Genomic DNA, 16,252 nt, shown 5'->3' with positions numbered 1-16,252 from the left:
AACGTGTATTTTTATAAACTGAGTACAGCTTCTTCCCTTTAAAAAAAATAATAAAATCACCTTCCACATAAAAACGCAAAAGCATGCTATGAAGCACTGTCAAGAGCATGCCAAGCCAACAGCTAGCGAAATAATCTCAACCGTAAAGCCATGTTGGCCAATAAGAAGCGTGTGAGTGAACCGTTTTTATACAGGCTATGGTGTGACCAAACAACAAAGAAAAAGAAGCAGTTTTGAAGTGCCTCGACTTAATTTTCTTTATGAAATAAGTGGATGTGGAATAAGTGGTTTCCTTAACTTCTGCAACAACAAATCATGTTTCAAGTGCTACTCTTCGTAGAAATTTCTTCTACATCCCGTTTGTCTTGTAGGTTTAATTTTCAAAAGAAATTACAAAATACACTCTTAAAGCGATATTTCACCCAAAAATTAAAATGGTCATCATTTACTCAACTTCATGTCGTTCCAAACCTGAACACAAAAGATATTTTGAAAAAAAAAGTTGTTGGTCACCATAGACTTTTTTTTCCTGGAAGGGAAATATTTTTACATGACGTTCACCATAAGAAAGAAACTGATACAGGTTTGGAACGACATGAGGGTGAGTAAATAATGACAACATTTTTGGGTGAACCATCACAAGTTTGTTGGCAAATCTTATCTTGAAGTGTTTCTCACAGAGCACAAAATTAAAGGGTTAAAACAGTTGAATAATTTATTCTCATAACTGGCCAATGAGACAATGTCCACCAAATCCATAGCCCATGTTTTATTGTCACAGTTCTTCAGTTTAGACCTGGTACCCAATCCTGTTGGAGAGCTACCTGCAAACTTCAGCACGCTTGATTTAAACGAATCAGTTAAGATTGGTCTCCCTCTGGTGGACATTTACATTAAAATCCCTCTCTCAGATGTCTATGTGCTTTATTTGTGGACTGCATATTCCTGTGAACAAGATCCTGTTTTATATAAAGCATAAACAGCTTCTTGTTTTACTGACATATGACCCGAACCAATAACAACACTTGAAACAAACACAAAAGATCACAAACCGAAGCAATGTTTGCAACATTTTGCACTTTAATATTGGTTTTCTTCAAAACGAACAACTAATTTCTTACACATTTGTACACTATGTATATAAGAAAAAAAAAATTGCATAAAGAAAAGATACATGTAGAAAAGTATTAAAAGTTTTTGGATGTCTCAACAAAATGAGAGCAGCTGCTTTTTGTTACCGTGAATATTACATTTGGATGCTTATGAACTAGCAGACATGATCAAACAGGCTTAACTGAGAAGTGAAGTGGCCGGAAGGGGACAGTTAAACACACACTATGCTGCATACAGGGGCAGTATAACCACTATGTATAACTCCATGTTTTTGTAGATCACACCGTGTGTCCCATTGTAATAGAAACTATAGGGACCTACAAAATACACAGCCAAACTTCCCAAATGTTCTCATTTCTGTTCTTGCAGAAATACCCAGTTCTCATTTAATAGTCAAAGCATGTATGTTTATACCTGGAAGACCATCTCAGCACTCATCCACGGCACATTACAAAGATTACATTAAAAAAATTGCAATCATTCCCTGCACACAAAGCAAAAGGATTAACAGGCAAAAACTCAACAGAATGCTATTAATTGAATGAAGAATGCATTTTAGGACATTTGTTTTCATGGAGCACATTTGAAGTATAAAAGAAAAAGCAAAAAGCCAATAGGAGTCACAATTTCCAGCAGAATGTGAGGGGGGAGAAATCATCCGTTTGAGATTGACACTTTGGTGTTGTCTGAATATGCCAACTTGATCTGCAATGACACTGTCCCATCTGTGTCTATCCTAGAACCACACCCCTGCACCCCTGATGACAGGGTCTCTGTGCTTCAGTGATGGTCACGGTGCATCCACACAATTTGTACAATTCTGCATGAACAAAGTGTAGACAAATACAACATCACAGTACGAAGGTAACATCACATATTCCCTGCAAACTATATCATGACTGGAAAACCATCCCAGGTGCAAACGTGATAATGTCTTAAAGTGGCATGGAACCTCACAGCAGAGATAACGGTGGCTTCCGACTACTAGCTCTGCGGTGTGCAAAACAATCGATTATGTGGAAAATGCCTAACCCTGTTTGTCAATGGCTCAGTCAAAACACTTGACAACAGATGTCAAGAAAGCAGCTCAACAGGCCCAGCAGTACAATTTCATCGACATGCATGTTGAGCAGACGGAGAAAGAACCTCGAGCTGGGGTCGGGACTGAAGAATGAACTTCAGAGAGACAAAAAGAAAAAATATAAAAAGGTTATATTATGAGTGAATGTCACTCAGTTTGGCTCTCAGAAATTATTCATATAACTCTTAAAATCATATTAGGAGGGAGCAGAATAACAGCAAAGGAGGCAGAGCAGAGGAAACCACTGTTCTGTTTTAAAAGTCTGAACTCTTGGAAAAAGCAGCGAGCATTAAACCTCCCCCATTTCATCCAACTGTAAAGCCAGAAGTTCAGAAAAGCGCCACCTTGACATGATCTGCTTGATTTGGCAGAATATAGCCCTGTGGAGCAAAGGGGAGGAGCGGAGGGAGAGAGATAGACTCCTGATTTACGTCAAGCATGTGTCAAGTCCATACGTCTTCAGAGGGGCGATCCAAGATAGGGAAAGACACTCAATCTACACAGCAAATGTACACTTTTTTCTTTCTTTTTTTTTTTGATCTGTAAAGATAAATATCTTTTAAAAATGATGCAAAACATGCCACTCTTACTCTTAACTTCCATGCATATGCATTATTTACAAATTGAAAAATACCAATTTTTATCTCTCATTTTTTTTGGTGTTCTATTCCACTAACGTCTGTAAGCCAAAAGGTCACCACCTTACAATCATCCATTCGGCAGCCCAAACACAGATCTCCCCAGACATGGTCAGAATGGTTAAAGCCATTTTGAAAACAAAGTCCATTTTCCACACACAAAAAGAATATATAAAATCAAGTCACACGTCCACAAACATAACTGATAAGGAGGGAAAAGATTTCAGAGGGCAAGATCTTAAAATGCAAGCAAAAGGAATATCTTTTGCCTTTTTGTTGGATTTCTCAGTCTTGCGCTTCACGCTGCTAACAATACTGTTGAATGTAATATTTTATTTGTAATATTCTAACTTTTTCACTTAAATATAATTTACTCTTATGCTTGTCTTGAAACAAAAATCTGGAAAAATGATGCAATGCAGGGCGGTTTGCCGGGAAGGAGGCAGCAGAGGTCTGTGCTGCTCTGTTGTCATTGCATCAGCGCTCTAGTGGGTGGAGTTTGTCTCCGAGAGTCTGTGGTGTGGAGATGTAGCCTCAATCCTCGATGTACTCCCACAGGTCTTTGTCATAGCCTTCATGTACGTGTTGCAGCAGCACTCTCCGTCTGCTCTCACAGTATCTGCACACAGGAGCATCAAAATATGGACCGTTATGAACTCAGAAGTGACGCATGCACAATCTTCCTGTAAAGCATGGACATGTAGTCATGCACTCAATCATTTAACAGCACTAAGCAAAAGAAAGAAATGCATACAGCTTTGGAAAGACATGAGGGTTTTTAAATCATGAGCATTTTAATTCTTGGGTAAACTATCCCATTAAAGAAAATTTGTATACTCGCCTGTATTTATCTTGTACTTTCTGCTTAATGTCCTGCAGAGAATCTTGGGAGATGTCTCGTTCCAGGTATCCAGACAGAACCTCTGTAGCATTCTCCAGATCTGCCTGGTTATTCTGGGTGCAAGCACATACACCATCAAACACTTCAACTGAGATTCTTCATGTTCTAATAACACAATCCAACACCTTTTCAAAAATGAGCAACTTTGGTGTACCTCGAAGATGATAGACTGGTTGTTCTTCTTGAGGTAGAACGCAAAGACGTAGGTGAACATGAGCGTGGAGCGGCACTGGCACAGCACATCCACGGCCTTCTTCAGGAACTGCACCTCGATCCATGACATGTTGTGCTGCTGCATCTCCTCCATCTTCTGTTTGACCTGGGCGTACAACTTGTGCTCGAAGCGCAGGCTCTGCATGTGGTTCATGTAGCGGTTGCAGTAGAACAGGTACCTCTGCAGGGCTGCTCTGGAGCGCTGCAAAGTATGTACAAACATACAAAATGTTTACTAATGAGTCTGCAATTTGCATGTTCAGACAACAGCACAAATGGACTGACATCATTTACCTCTTGAGCATCCCGGGCTGCCTTGGCATCATCCTCGTTGTAACGATTGCAGTTGTACCTATGAGGCAAAACATTCAAGAAATAGTCCTATTAGCCACTAATGTTTTAGACATCAATAAACAACTGTAAAATTCAACAAAAACCGTTATATATAAACACATAATGAAAGATTCAACTGTTTGAATTTCAGCGGTCTGCAGATGAGTGAGTCACTCTAGGTTTCCCTAAGTGATGTTTGCAAGTGATCTGTAAACAGATGACTCTATGGAACGAGGAGGAGGAGAAAGCTAGCCTTTGAGCTCTCAAGTTTAAGTGGGACTTGTTGATCAAAGACGTGCCTTGGGAAAAGGTAAAAGAGAAGCATTTCGGTTTATCTGAGAGAGAGTTCAGGGAGTTCATATTTGATGGCAGATTGTTCTGGTTAGGTGTGTTTGGTTCTAAAAGCTTACATAAATAAAGCAAAATAAAACATTTATAGCAATGAAAATGTTTATTTTTTTTATTTTTGAAAGCATTCTGAACCAAACCCCTCCACCAGCTGCCTAGATTAACAACTGCTGTTCTACTTTAATTAAAGATTTAAATACAAAGGCAGACAACCCACAACAAATCCTACTAATGGGGAACAAATTAAAAATAATAAAATACACAGTAGAAAAATACATATATAATTTTTTTCAAAGTATCTTATATTATATTGTGTATATATATATATATATATATATATATATATATATATATATATATATATATATATATATAATCTTTCTTTTATTATTATTATTAAAATTCCATGTAACTTTATTGTTTTGAATAAATAATATTTTAACTATATTAAACTGAACCATTTCAACATTATTAAATGGTTAATTTACCATATCCTGCTTTTAACTTTTATATGATACTGGTCATATCAGATCTGTTTGTCTGGTTTTCTCATGGCTGCTTATTATATTGCATTTTAACAGGCTTGTCTCTCCTACTCAAAGCACAATAACCTGGTTGCTTTTTATGTGATATCCGGTAACTCTTCACTTGAGGATTTGATGCAGAGAACGCATTTGGGTGAGAGAAAGGTTCAGAAAAGAGAGGAAGAAGAGCAGCACATCTACACGCACAGAATGTCAGATATTGTTAAAAGTTAAAATTGGAACTGGCTTGGGAATCATTGAAATACATGATCTGTGCAGATGCATACTTCAATATTCATATATATGCATACTTCAATATTCATATATATTTTTGGGTGTTAATATGAAGTCTTTATAACCTTAAATAACCAAAAAAAATATATATATATAATAATAATAAACACTAGACTATACAGATCTGCACCTACCAAGCAGAGCCATGTGGCTCCCAGGGCCCCAGGCAAACCCAGCAGAATTCTGCTTTGCAGTTCTGGTTCCGGCACACCATGTGGTTGCAGCCACCATCTTTTTCTATAGTGACGTGGCATTTTGGACATTCCTGCACCACAACAGGAAGAAAGGTTATTCTTCCAGGTCATGAGAAGATGCAGAACTTACCACATCACAGCAAACCTAACAACTAACCTTTGTATTTGCTGCGATCCAATTTGATGTCTCACTGTCATCATCACATTTTTTTATCCACTTCCTTAACCACTGCAAAATGAGAGGTAAAATATCAGAAGACATACAGGAATCAATTCACCATAACAATTAGGAAAACTAAAAAGTAAGCTACTCATGACAGAATATCATATATAATGTACAAGAGAAGTTGCTTATGAAGGGTTAAATGTATTCTCTCCCTGGAAGATGAGTGTAATCCCCATATGAGAAGCACAGGGGACTAGAAGCTTCCTTTGTTTTTGCCAAAACTACCCCCACAATAACAAGACTCCGTCTCTGAAGAGCCGAGAGTAGGAGAGGTGGCAGTCTGATAGCTTCCTTTACCAAACCAAATGAACATGTTCCCTTACTTTCTTCTGAAATTATTACACTTAAAAGTGCATTCATTGGTATTTTTTTCAGTGCTGTCCTTAACATATTTCAGAATGGATGAATGTTAATAGCATTGGAATGGGGTATTCTACAAATTTTGCTTCAGTATTTAGTGAAAATAGGTGTTATGCTCAGGGTTTTGGGTTTCATATCAATGAAGAGAAATTAAATAAATAAGGGTATTTATGGGAAAGGTTTGTCAGCCAGAAATAACAACCAAAACTGTGCTTAACTTTTAAAAACACAAGCATTGTTGACAATGGAAAACATGAAAAATTTGCAATGACACAAAGCCATGACTCAACATATTTATATATAAACACTGATAGCATTGTTGTGCGATTCTATTTGGACTTTTAACATTCTATTTGATTCTATTTGAAGATTTTAAACATACAACGCTGCCTCAACACACCTTACACTTCACTGGATCGTGCCAATTTTCTCCACAGTTGAAGCTGCAAAATAATTGAAAATATATTAGCATTCTCTCATCGAGCACAAACATTATGAACACAAAGCATTTGATTCCTTTAGAATTATATATAAATTATTTTAAAAAGTAGTAATAATTCACAATGTTTTTTTTTTTTGTTTTTTTTACAGAATTTTTAATCAAATGAATGTATGCTTGGTGTGCAGCATACTAAATACATTCAAACAAATACATAAAATGACTCCTTGTTCTAATGAGTCATTGTTTCCCAAAATGAACAGGTAGCTGTGATGGCTGGACAGGATTACCAGACTGCCATCTAGGGAACATGTCTCCTGAGTTCTAGCATCACAGGCTTGATCAGGTTTTCCCTGAGCTGGGTGAAGGCCTAAAACTGATCTGAGGTCACATTCCAAAAGTATTTGATCTCATTAGCAGTTCAGTCTTTTACCAAAACTGCCGACCACACTTGCACCGTACGGGTTTGGCATCTGGATACTGTACTTTGACAACATGATGGCAGTCAGGTGCTGGACACCATTTTAACAGTCGGTTACACTGCAGAGGAAGAGAACAGAGTACAACAAATTAACAAACCAGAAATAACACCTTAAGCTACTGAATGCTGATGATATATGTATATAAATTTGATAAATGTCTTGAGTTTCAATAAAATACAAAGTGTTCAATGTCACAAATATGCTTCGGTTTGATTAGTGACCAAGATCTTTTCTTCATTTTACCTACAAATTTATTTTAAATTGGCCAGAATCTGAAAGCTTTTATTTAGTTCACAAATAGAGATTTTCAATGTGCTATCAGATCTTTGGGCCACACTTTATAACACAATGTAATTAAATCATACCTCTACAAAACTATTGGTTATTAAATGCTGGTACTTCAACTTCACTTTTGAATCTGTAATCAGTCGCCTGTTGGAAGAATTGAGATATATTTAGACAGACATGCAAGCTCACATACTGTATTTGTTTTCCACTAAATTGCATACAAAATGATCAGACCCTGTACCTGCATCACAAAAGCAGCAGGGAGATCATATGTAGGTTAAGACAGCTACGCGAATCCAAAATAATCTAACTGAATTGACAGGAGGTGCCATGTTGTGACTCACACCTCCAGCAAGACGGGTAACAGAGTGTCCTACTTCTGACTAGGAACAAACTCTACCAGCTCATCTAGGATAGCCATAATATACTTCAAGACACACTATTGCAAAGCTGAGCTAAGAATAATGAACCCAACAAGGCTTTCGTACATCACAAGCAATGGTGATGTGAGACAAAGACTGCATAAGAAAGCAGAGATAGACTACTATACAATATTAAATGAGAAAAAATTGTTATAACATGATTCTGCTTGAAATAAATTGCAATACCGAGATTTAAATATTGGGTTATGTTTCTTCAGACCAATTGCCTATATAAACATTGTGGCTGCAGAGAGAACTTTGCTTCACAAAAAAACAATGCAATAAAATATGCTTAAAAAATAATAAATAATAATTTACTTGAGCCTTTCTATAATTGCTGATTCAGGTCTCAAACACTTACATGACTGTGTTGTCATCCACCAGAATATCACAGCTATGAGCAGGACAAGAAATGGTCTAGAACGGAAACAAGCAAGCTTGTGTTACAACAGGTCAGAGAAACAGAGAATGTCAGATGACACAGAACAAATCTGTTACAGCCAGTGTGAATATTTCAATGACTAAATATGAAATAGCTGCAGTACTATCAGACTGATGTGTGCTCCCCGGACAGTGTTTGCTGTCAAACACACTTCCTGGTCAAAATGCCTGACTTTGTAAGCAATAAAAGTAAACACAGCCAGTTATGTTCACAAGATACATAAATAATCAACAGAAAGGTTTTTGAAAACCTGATCTGGGCAGTAGAATTTAAAGTGTAAATTTAAAGTGTAAGTGCAGTGGCTGCAAATTTTGTTTATAATATTAAGCAAGCAATATTGACACTGCTATTCTACCTTTTCCTACAAAGAGAGGTAACTTTACAATTACAATGAGATTTAGCAATAACAGAATCACTAAGACAGTACTTTAAGGCTACACTACCATTCAAAAGTTTGGAATGGGATGAGTTCAGATGTTTTCTTTGTAATAGTATATCCTTTTTTAGCAAGAATCCATTAAATTAATCAAAATAATAATAATAATAATAATAATTCCAACGTGCTATTTTTTTTTACTTTCTATTCATTAAAGAATTCTGAAAAATACATCATGGTTTCCAATTAAAAAAATAAAATAATATAATAATAAGAATAAGAATATTATATATATATATATATATATATATAAAAATTCAACATTGCTGCTAATAATAAGAAATGTTTATTGAGTACCAAATCACAATATTAGAATGATTTCTAAAGGATAATGTGTTAAAATAAATTTAAAAATGTAAATATTTCAAAAATGTTGCTGTTTTTACTGCATTTTAAATAAAATAAATGCAGCCTTGTGGAGCATAAAAATTATTTTAGAAAAATATCTCATCAACCCCAGAATTTTTAAATGTAATGTATATTATCAATTTGGTTTACTCTTCAACTTTTTAAATAAAGGTGTCTTTGTTAGTTGTTTCGGTCACATTCTAAATCTAAAATTTCACTGGTATTAGAGTCAACTAGTGAAATTTATACCTGTCCCATTCCTTCCTCTATGATTTTGGTGGTTAAATAATCACCCCAGCACTGCATGCAGAACTTGTGCCCACATTCCAGACCAGTGAAGTACTGCAAAAGAACAAACAAACACCAAATCCACATTTAGAGAAAGTCACAGTTATTAACACAAGCAACAACTGAGAAGTGTAAATCTCGATTTCCAATAGTCACTCAAAAAACTCAGGACACAAATGACAAACACTGCAAAACATTGAACCAAAAAAAGCAATGAAACCAATCCTAGCTAACGCTATCCAGTTGTGTGTGCCCATGAAACAGAATGAGCCTTGTTCTCTTCAACAAATCGATACAACCAAAAAGACTGTTTTTGGCTTAGACAGGGATCTTACAAATCAGTTCTGACCAGGTGACAGAAGAGTCAGCCATAGTCATTATATACTGCTCCAACAAAGTGACCCTTTGTCATGCATTTTACAGTCTCAGGCCCCCCGGTAGTAAATGCCTGATTCTCTCTCTTGGGATAGCAGACAACGCGGCAAGAACAAATCAGCTTAATATTTGTGGTAGGACTGACGCAAGCAGAGCATTGCTTACAACAACATCACAAGTAGTTTAACAGCCCTGTGGAGACAGCACTCATGGTATTTAGGGAACGTCTCTTGGGAACCGAGTGGTGGTCAGCTTTATGAAGCAACACATTAACATCAAAATGACAATTTGACATTGGATTAAATTAAACGTCCCAATAAACTGCTAGTTTAAATGATTAAATTAAAGATTCAAGCTCTTAGTTAAGCAGAACTCTCAAACTGATAAGTTTTCAGTTTCATGTCACCCAAACTGATCCTTTATTTTACGAAGACAAGCCATAAGACAGGGATTTCCTGGTTGACGTTTTAGTCAAATAGTTCACAGTCACGATTCAAAGCAATAAATAGAACGGTTTACAAATCCCTGCTGCTTAATCCAGAGATGCTGGCTCTCATGACAAAGCTGATCAAAACAATACATGCATGCATGCATGCCACACTTAATCTATCTTTTCACTGACACACACACGTTTCTCAAGGTTCCCTGCAAATCCGAAGACCGGCCTGTTCTTCTCCTCTGTTGCTTTGTGTACAATTTGAGTAATCTAGTGAAGAGATTACTGGTTAGAGCAGCTCATTAGAAATCCTTCCTGCCGGCTGAGACACTGTAGCGTGTAGCACAGAGTGGCAAACTGGTAAACACAGATATGTCCAAATAATACTGCATACCACCTTCACATATACCCCAAGGCAACAGAGTCCACTCCATGTGGTAAATAAGCTGTTCACACTGCCAAGCGATTCAACAGATCAACTCTGAAAAAACTGGCACAGAAGGAATCTGCAGACGTTGCATCTATAGTGAAGATTTTCGGAGGAAATATAGAGAATTTTGTAGAATGGATGTAAAAACACTACAGCATATTCTGTAAAATTAAATTATCCATCTGTTCTTTTTAACCTTTTAAGCAGTAAAATCGTTATCAACTGTGAAAACACCAAGAAATTTTTATTGAGCATCAAATCAGCATAATAGAAGGATTATGTTTCACAAAAGAAAAAAAATTCAGCTGCAACATCAAATGGATATATTTAATTTTAAAATATTAAATTAGACATTTTGTATTTTAAATGGCATTTCCCGATGGCACAGAATGAGCAAACCTATTCTAATAATAAATTTCACAATGTAAAAGTTTTGAATGTATTTTTGATCAAATAAAGGCAGCCTTCGTGAGCTTAAGAGACTTTTCAAAAACATTACAAAAATCTTATCAGGCCCAAATGTTTAAACAGGCAGCATTAGAGTACTACACTTTTTATTGGCTGAAAGTATAATGAAATTGACCAAAATATCTGCTAAAGAGCATTCAAAGGGAAGTGAATGTGCAAAACTGTGTGAATGATGAGAATTCCATTTCCAGGCACAGATTCAGTGTGAGTCTGATAATAAGCTATCAACACAGCAGCCGTGGAAAATAGATTAATCAGAGGCAACAAAAGCGATTCCGCTGGGGGGCACTGACCGAGTTAGGATAGTTGAGATAGCAGATCTGACATGGCATGTCTTGTGCCGACGATCTTGTGTTCATGAGGCGTGTCCGAGACTTCTTGCTGGGGTTTATAACGTGACACTCTGAAAATAGCTTGTCCAGGTTACCATCAAAGTACCTGCGAAGAGATAAACAGAAGATTTTTCTCAAAATCTGCGGTTTCAGTTTTGAACAAAGAAAGGTGTTATCTGACTAATAATCTGGTGGGAGGGAACAAAACACACTGAACAGCTACCTTTCCATCAGCTTTTCTTTGTCCCAGTTGAAATGACTAAGTAATATTCTAGTGATTGTAGCAGGATTCTGTAAAAAGAGAGATAGGCATACATCTTTTTATCCATCAAAAAAGCAAACAAGCACACATTTAACAAAAAACAAAGCAACAAAATATTAGTTTAATTTTAAGTATAAACACATTTTGCACACACACACACACACACACACACACACACACACACATATATAGGCTACATGCATTGGAATGCTTCCAGTTTCATCTTTTTCTGAGCAAAAAATAATGACTATCATACATTTTAACCAGGATTTAAAGAAAAAGGAAATTCAGTGTAACAACAGTTTGTATACCAAAAACCTTGTCAGTCATATTTAGAACAAGAATCATTAGATGACATTAAAAGACTCGATTTAAGGATGACAGGATTGCAGTCATTAAATCTTTACCAGTCTTTGTCAATGTCCTACAAACCTCTAGGTCAGTGGTTTTCAACCTGTGGTCCGCGGCCCCCTAGTGGTATTGCATGTGGGCCGCCAATTATTTTCTGTTCATTTCCAGTCCATTCTAGGGCTGTGCGATTAAAAGAAAAAGTCCTAAAATCACGATTTGAGCGTGCGCATATGCCTAACTCCAGGTTCACACACTGTCTGTGATGCGCCTTTTTTTCTGAGCCAATGTTGACGGATCAGAGCATTCTCACTGCGGTAAAAGGCTAGAAATAAAAACGTGCGAAAATAATTCATGACTAACACATGAGCATAGAGTGAATTTGTTAGTGAACAGGATGCAGTTTAAGTGAGAGGAGACACGTTTTAAGTGTGCACACTCTCTCCTCGCAAAGCAGCGTGTATCTGAGCAAGCACGACCGGTTTTGTGACAGAGCAAAGGAAATCTGCTGCGAACAGAGAGATTCGCACTTGTGCATTATTTTAATGTGCTTTCGCGTTATATTTATGCGCTCTCACTGCTGACCGCATACACATACTGTATACACACTGCAAACACCTGAGGCACCGCTACAATTAATGAGCTCTATGAACAATGCATGGCAAAAAAGAAAAAAAAAAACCTGTATACAGGATTTTTTTTTATTTTTTTTTTTTTGCCACAAGTCTATACATTTTTTTACATCTTCACTATAGTGATAATTTTGACTTATGTCTGTTGTAGAGACTTTACAACTTTTTGATAAAGCTCTGATTGGTTTTCTTTTGGAAATATGTTTCAAATTAATCCTGAATGCATTTATGACTGTAAAAGCACAATTGCAAAATTTATCAAAAAAAGTTTGTTTTTTTTGTCCATATCGCACAGCCCTAGTTTATTCAATAAATATAGTTTAAAATCTAGCTTCTGAGTACTAAGTTATTAACCCAACAATAGCGGGGTCAGTTAATTTTTTTGAAGTGGGCCGCGCAAACATATGTGTTTGGTTGTGTGGGCCGCGAGTTGAAAAAGGTTGGGAACCACTGCTCTAGGTTTTACCCATTTGTCAGCCAGAAGTTTAAATCATTGAAAACATAATACAATTTTGTAAGGTCACTTATTCTTTTAAATATTTTAATATGCAAAGGTCAGAATAAGCATGTTGCTTCATTTTTGCATAATATATCACACTGAAACATCAAATTAGACACTTTACTTGCATTTAAAATGCTTTCTGTGCATTTAAAATCACTTTTGTAAACTTTATTTGATGCAGTCGCCAAAAAAAGGTATTTCACAGTGTGGACATTTCATTTGTCAGTTCTCTGACTACTACTTGAACTTACAAAAATTTACAAAATGTAATGATCACAAACTGCTGGTTTTCTGCTTAAATCTAGATAAATAATTTGTCAGGAACGGTTTACTAATTTGTTATTATTGTGTGACAAATTACCAAGTAAAGCCTAAATAACGGCTAGCTGGGTTTGTGTCACGAACAACAATACTCCAACAATACTCAGCAATGAAGTGATTCGCACTGTGTTGAGACAACAGAGCTCATTCTTGCAAGTCAGGGAGACAAAGCCTGTACTACAGTACTACAAAAAGGTTATGGAGGCTGACATGTCAAGGTGCACATTGACAGGCAATCCAGAGGGATGCAGGGACACGTGACCACCATAACCTTCTGGATTTGCAACCACCCTAACTAGAAGATCCTCAACTAAACCAAAGGTCTTCTTTCCCTTCTGTAGAAAATGTAAGCAAGCTTGAAATGTACTGGGACAAACTCACAGCAGACACGCATCAAGCAAGCCACAGCATTAATCACTGCAACTTATCACAGTAACAGCATGTAAACATATTAAACTGCATTTGCTGACGGCACAGAACGAGCAAATCTAATCAATTAACACAAAATCGGGAAATTAACCAGCATAAACATAACAAACTGCGGGACGCAAAGTGAAACGTCGAGCTTCAGGAGACAGTTAATACTCCAAACAGCTTGTGGCTATGACACTGCAGCAGAAAGCTCACATAAATCATTCTTCAAATTCACTTTGATGAGCTATTTTTGTGCTGTTTAATCAAACATAACCAGCCATGATGAAGCTTCGGTTCCGCCATGTTGTTGTCGGGAGCAACTAGGTAACTCTCACATGCTAACGCGACCTGACCCATATATCCCAGCTTCACAGATGATGCAGAAGACACCTTCTTCTTCATCAGACTATCAACAACCTGCACTGAATACATATGAAACACATGAACACCTCGCATTGTAGTCTCTGGTTTAATTAAATTTGGGCTTGTATGCTCGTGGTTAGCTTACTAAGCTAGTGTGACCAGGAATAAGGGGGTTCTAATAAAACTGGAGTGATTTGCTATATTATTATTGTACTTTATGTGACATGGGTTGGCATATGTTAGGATGCAAACATTTTGACAAGACAAATGTACTTTGTTAAGCAAAGCACATATAATGGGACTTCTAGGTCTGGTTTTGTATGCAGGTGAACTAGAAGCCGGTTAAGCATCTTATGTCATTACTGAATGTGTTAAAGACAGGGAAAAGACTGGGCTGATCCAAACCTTCTCCTTCATATCTGTGATCATGATCATGTATTAATCTTTTAAAACAGTTTTAACATCAATTTGTTTCAAAGGACAGCTGGTGTATTTTCATGTCTTGTGTTGTCAACGGGGGGCAAAGTTTTCCAGAGCGATGTAAAAATCTCCTCTTTGTTCTAAGGGCTGATTTGGGTTCAAGGGAAACCCTGAAAACACTCACCTGGATGACCTCGTTGACCTCCCTGATACACTCCACCATATGCTGCAGGATCTGTTCGGCGGTTAGCACTTCAAAGCGGTAGTCTTCCTCATCCTGCCCCGGCCCGAGGCCGCTGCCCCCCGTCTCCCCGCAGTCGTCTCTCTCTCCGCCGGCCACAACGGGATCAACCAGCTCCACCTCGCCGAGCTCCAGGGTGTCGTCGGCGGTCTCCTCTTCGCCGCTGTCTTCGCTGCACTCCTCTTCCTCGTCGTCGAATTCGTAATTGTAACCCTCGTCTGAGTCCATGACTGGGTTGCGTTATATGTAGTGACACGCCAAGTGGGATAAGTTTGATGTGTATTTTTGGCAGATAGAGCAAAACAAAGCGAGAATACTTCTTTAGCTTGCTAGCATTCCAGTTTTTCTAGGAGCAAAGAAAACAACAACAGAAGAGCGACGCTGCTGCTGCTGGGCCAACAAAGAGACGCAGCGTCACGGGCAGACGCTGGCTGACGTCATGTGCGTGACCCAGAACAAGACATGTTTTAAAATAAAGTGTATACTGAAGTTTTTATACAGTCTGTGAGTTAAACCTTTGAATATGTTCAGTGTAACATTTGTTCTCTTAAACATTATTGTGGAGGAATATATATATATATATATATAACTGGGATGTGTGGGAAAGGATTGATTTTGCATTGAAAAGAAATACATAGTACAGATGTTCATTTGATTTCGTAAACACCATATACATCAGAATTATAGCCATTTTACAAACCAAATTTCACACAGATTATAAATTAAGTTATATCATAAGAAATTTAAGGGGGGGTGAAATTGATAAAATCATTGTATTGTGAATTTGTATAAATATTTCCTTCTGTTGTTGTGGCATAGCCTAGTTTTTCTCTCTGATTTATTTTTTATTATTTATTTATTTATTATTAGTATTATTATTAATAAATAAATAATATATATATATATATATATATATATATATATATATATATATATATATATATATATATATATATATATATGTTTAGGGGAAATAACCATATATATATGGATTTTAGTTCACATTTAAATAGAAGAACAAATATGCAGTTCAAACCAGAGTCTTATAATACAATCTATTTTATAATATAGAAATTATATGGTATGGTAGCATAGATAGACAAAATTTCCTTTCTCTCGATAATAAAGCAGGTCATATTAAAATCATAACAAACCTGGCCAGTTTTGTGTGGGGTCCCTTTCTTGGTACGATCTTTTCAAAGTATGGTATTATGTCAACTTGAAACACGTATCGCTTGACTTACTAAAAGTTTATTAAATAGAAAAGGCCAAATGAACATAAGTCTATGGTCCGACTCCGGAAATCTCTTCCGCCTGGTGCTGCGCTGTCCAGGAACT

General features: G+C 36.8%; 1 protein-coding gene across 2 annotated transcripts; it reads right to left on the bottom strand.

Moving 5' to 3' along the window:
- Positions 1 to 1,057: 1,057 nt before the first annotated feature.
- On the bottom strand, positions 1,058 to 16,203 carry LOC127977138 (E3 ubiquitin-protein ligase arih1). 2 transcript variants are annotated; one of them, XM_052581840.1, is made up of 15 exons: positions 16,069 to 16,203; positions 14,858 to 15,144; positions 11,635 to 11,702; positions 11,373 to 11,517; positions 9,332 to 9,424; positions 8,218 to 8,273; positions 7,512 to 7,578; positions 7,098 to 7,204; positions 6,626 to 6,668; positions 5,797 to 5,868; positions 5,580 to 5,710; positions 4,241 to 4,298; positions 3,888 to 4,148; positions 3,674 to 3,786; positions 1,058 to 3,451 (listed from the first exon to the last, which is right to left on the bottom strand). In XM_052581840.1, the coding sequence occupies exons 2-15, from the start codon at positions 15,140 to 15,142 to the stop codon at positions 3,367 to 3,369; spliced, it is 1,584 nt and encodes a 527-aa protein (XP_052437800.1). In that variant the 5' UTR covers positions 15,143 to 15,144; positions 16,069 to 16,203; the 3' UTR covers positions 1,058 to 3,366. The 2 variants fall into 2 exon arrangements, with proteins under 2 accessions (XP_052437800.1, XP_052437799.1); XM_052581839.1 differs by lacking the exon at positions 16,069 to 16,203 and having other exon boundaries at positions 14,858 to 15,361.
- Positions 16,204 to 16,252: the final 49 nt, after the last annotated feature.

The sequence above is a fragment of the Carassius gibelio genome, chromosome B18 (assembly GCF_023724105.1).
Source record: "Carassius gibelio isolate Cgi1373 ecotype wild population from Czech Republic chromosome B18, carGib1.2-hapl.c, whole genome shotgun sequence".
Taxonomy (NCBI): Eukaryota; Metazoa; Chordata; class Actinopteri; order Cypriniformes; family Cyprinidae; genus Carassius; species Carassius gibelio.
Note: the sequence above shows the minus strand (reverse complement) of the source record. Positions and strands in the feature narration are given on the sequence as shown.

Coding starts and splice junctions, on each gene's coding strand:
- LOC127977138 (XM_052581840.1), bottom strand. CDS start 15,142: ATGGACTCAGACGAGGGTTACAATTACGAATTCGACGACGAGGAAGAG. Junction 4,299..5,579: donor GAGCCACATGGCTCTGCTTG/GTAGGTGCAGAT, acceptor TTTGCCTCATAG/GTACAACTGCAATCGTTACA. Junction 4,149..4,240: donor CAGCCCGGGATGCTCAAGAG/GTAAATGATGTC, acceptor CATACTTTGCAG/CGCTCCAGAGCAGCCCTGCA.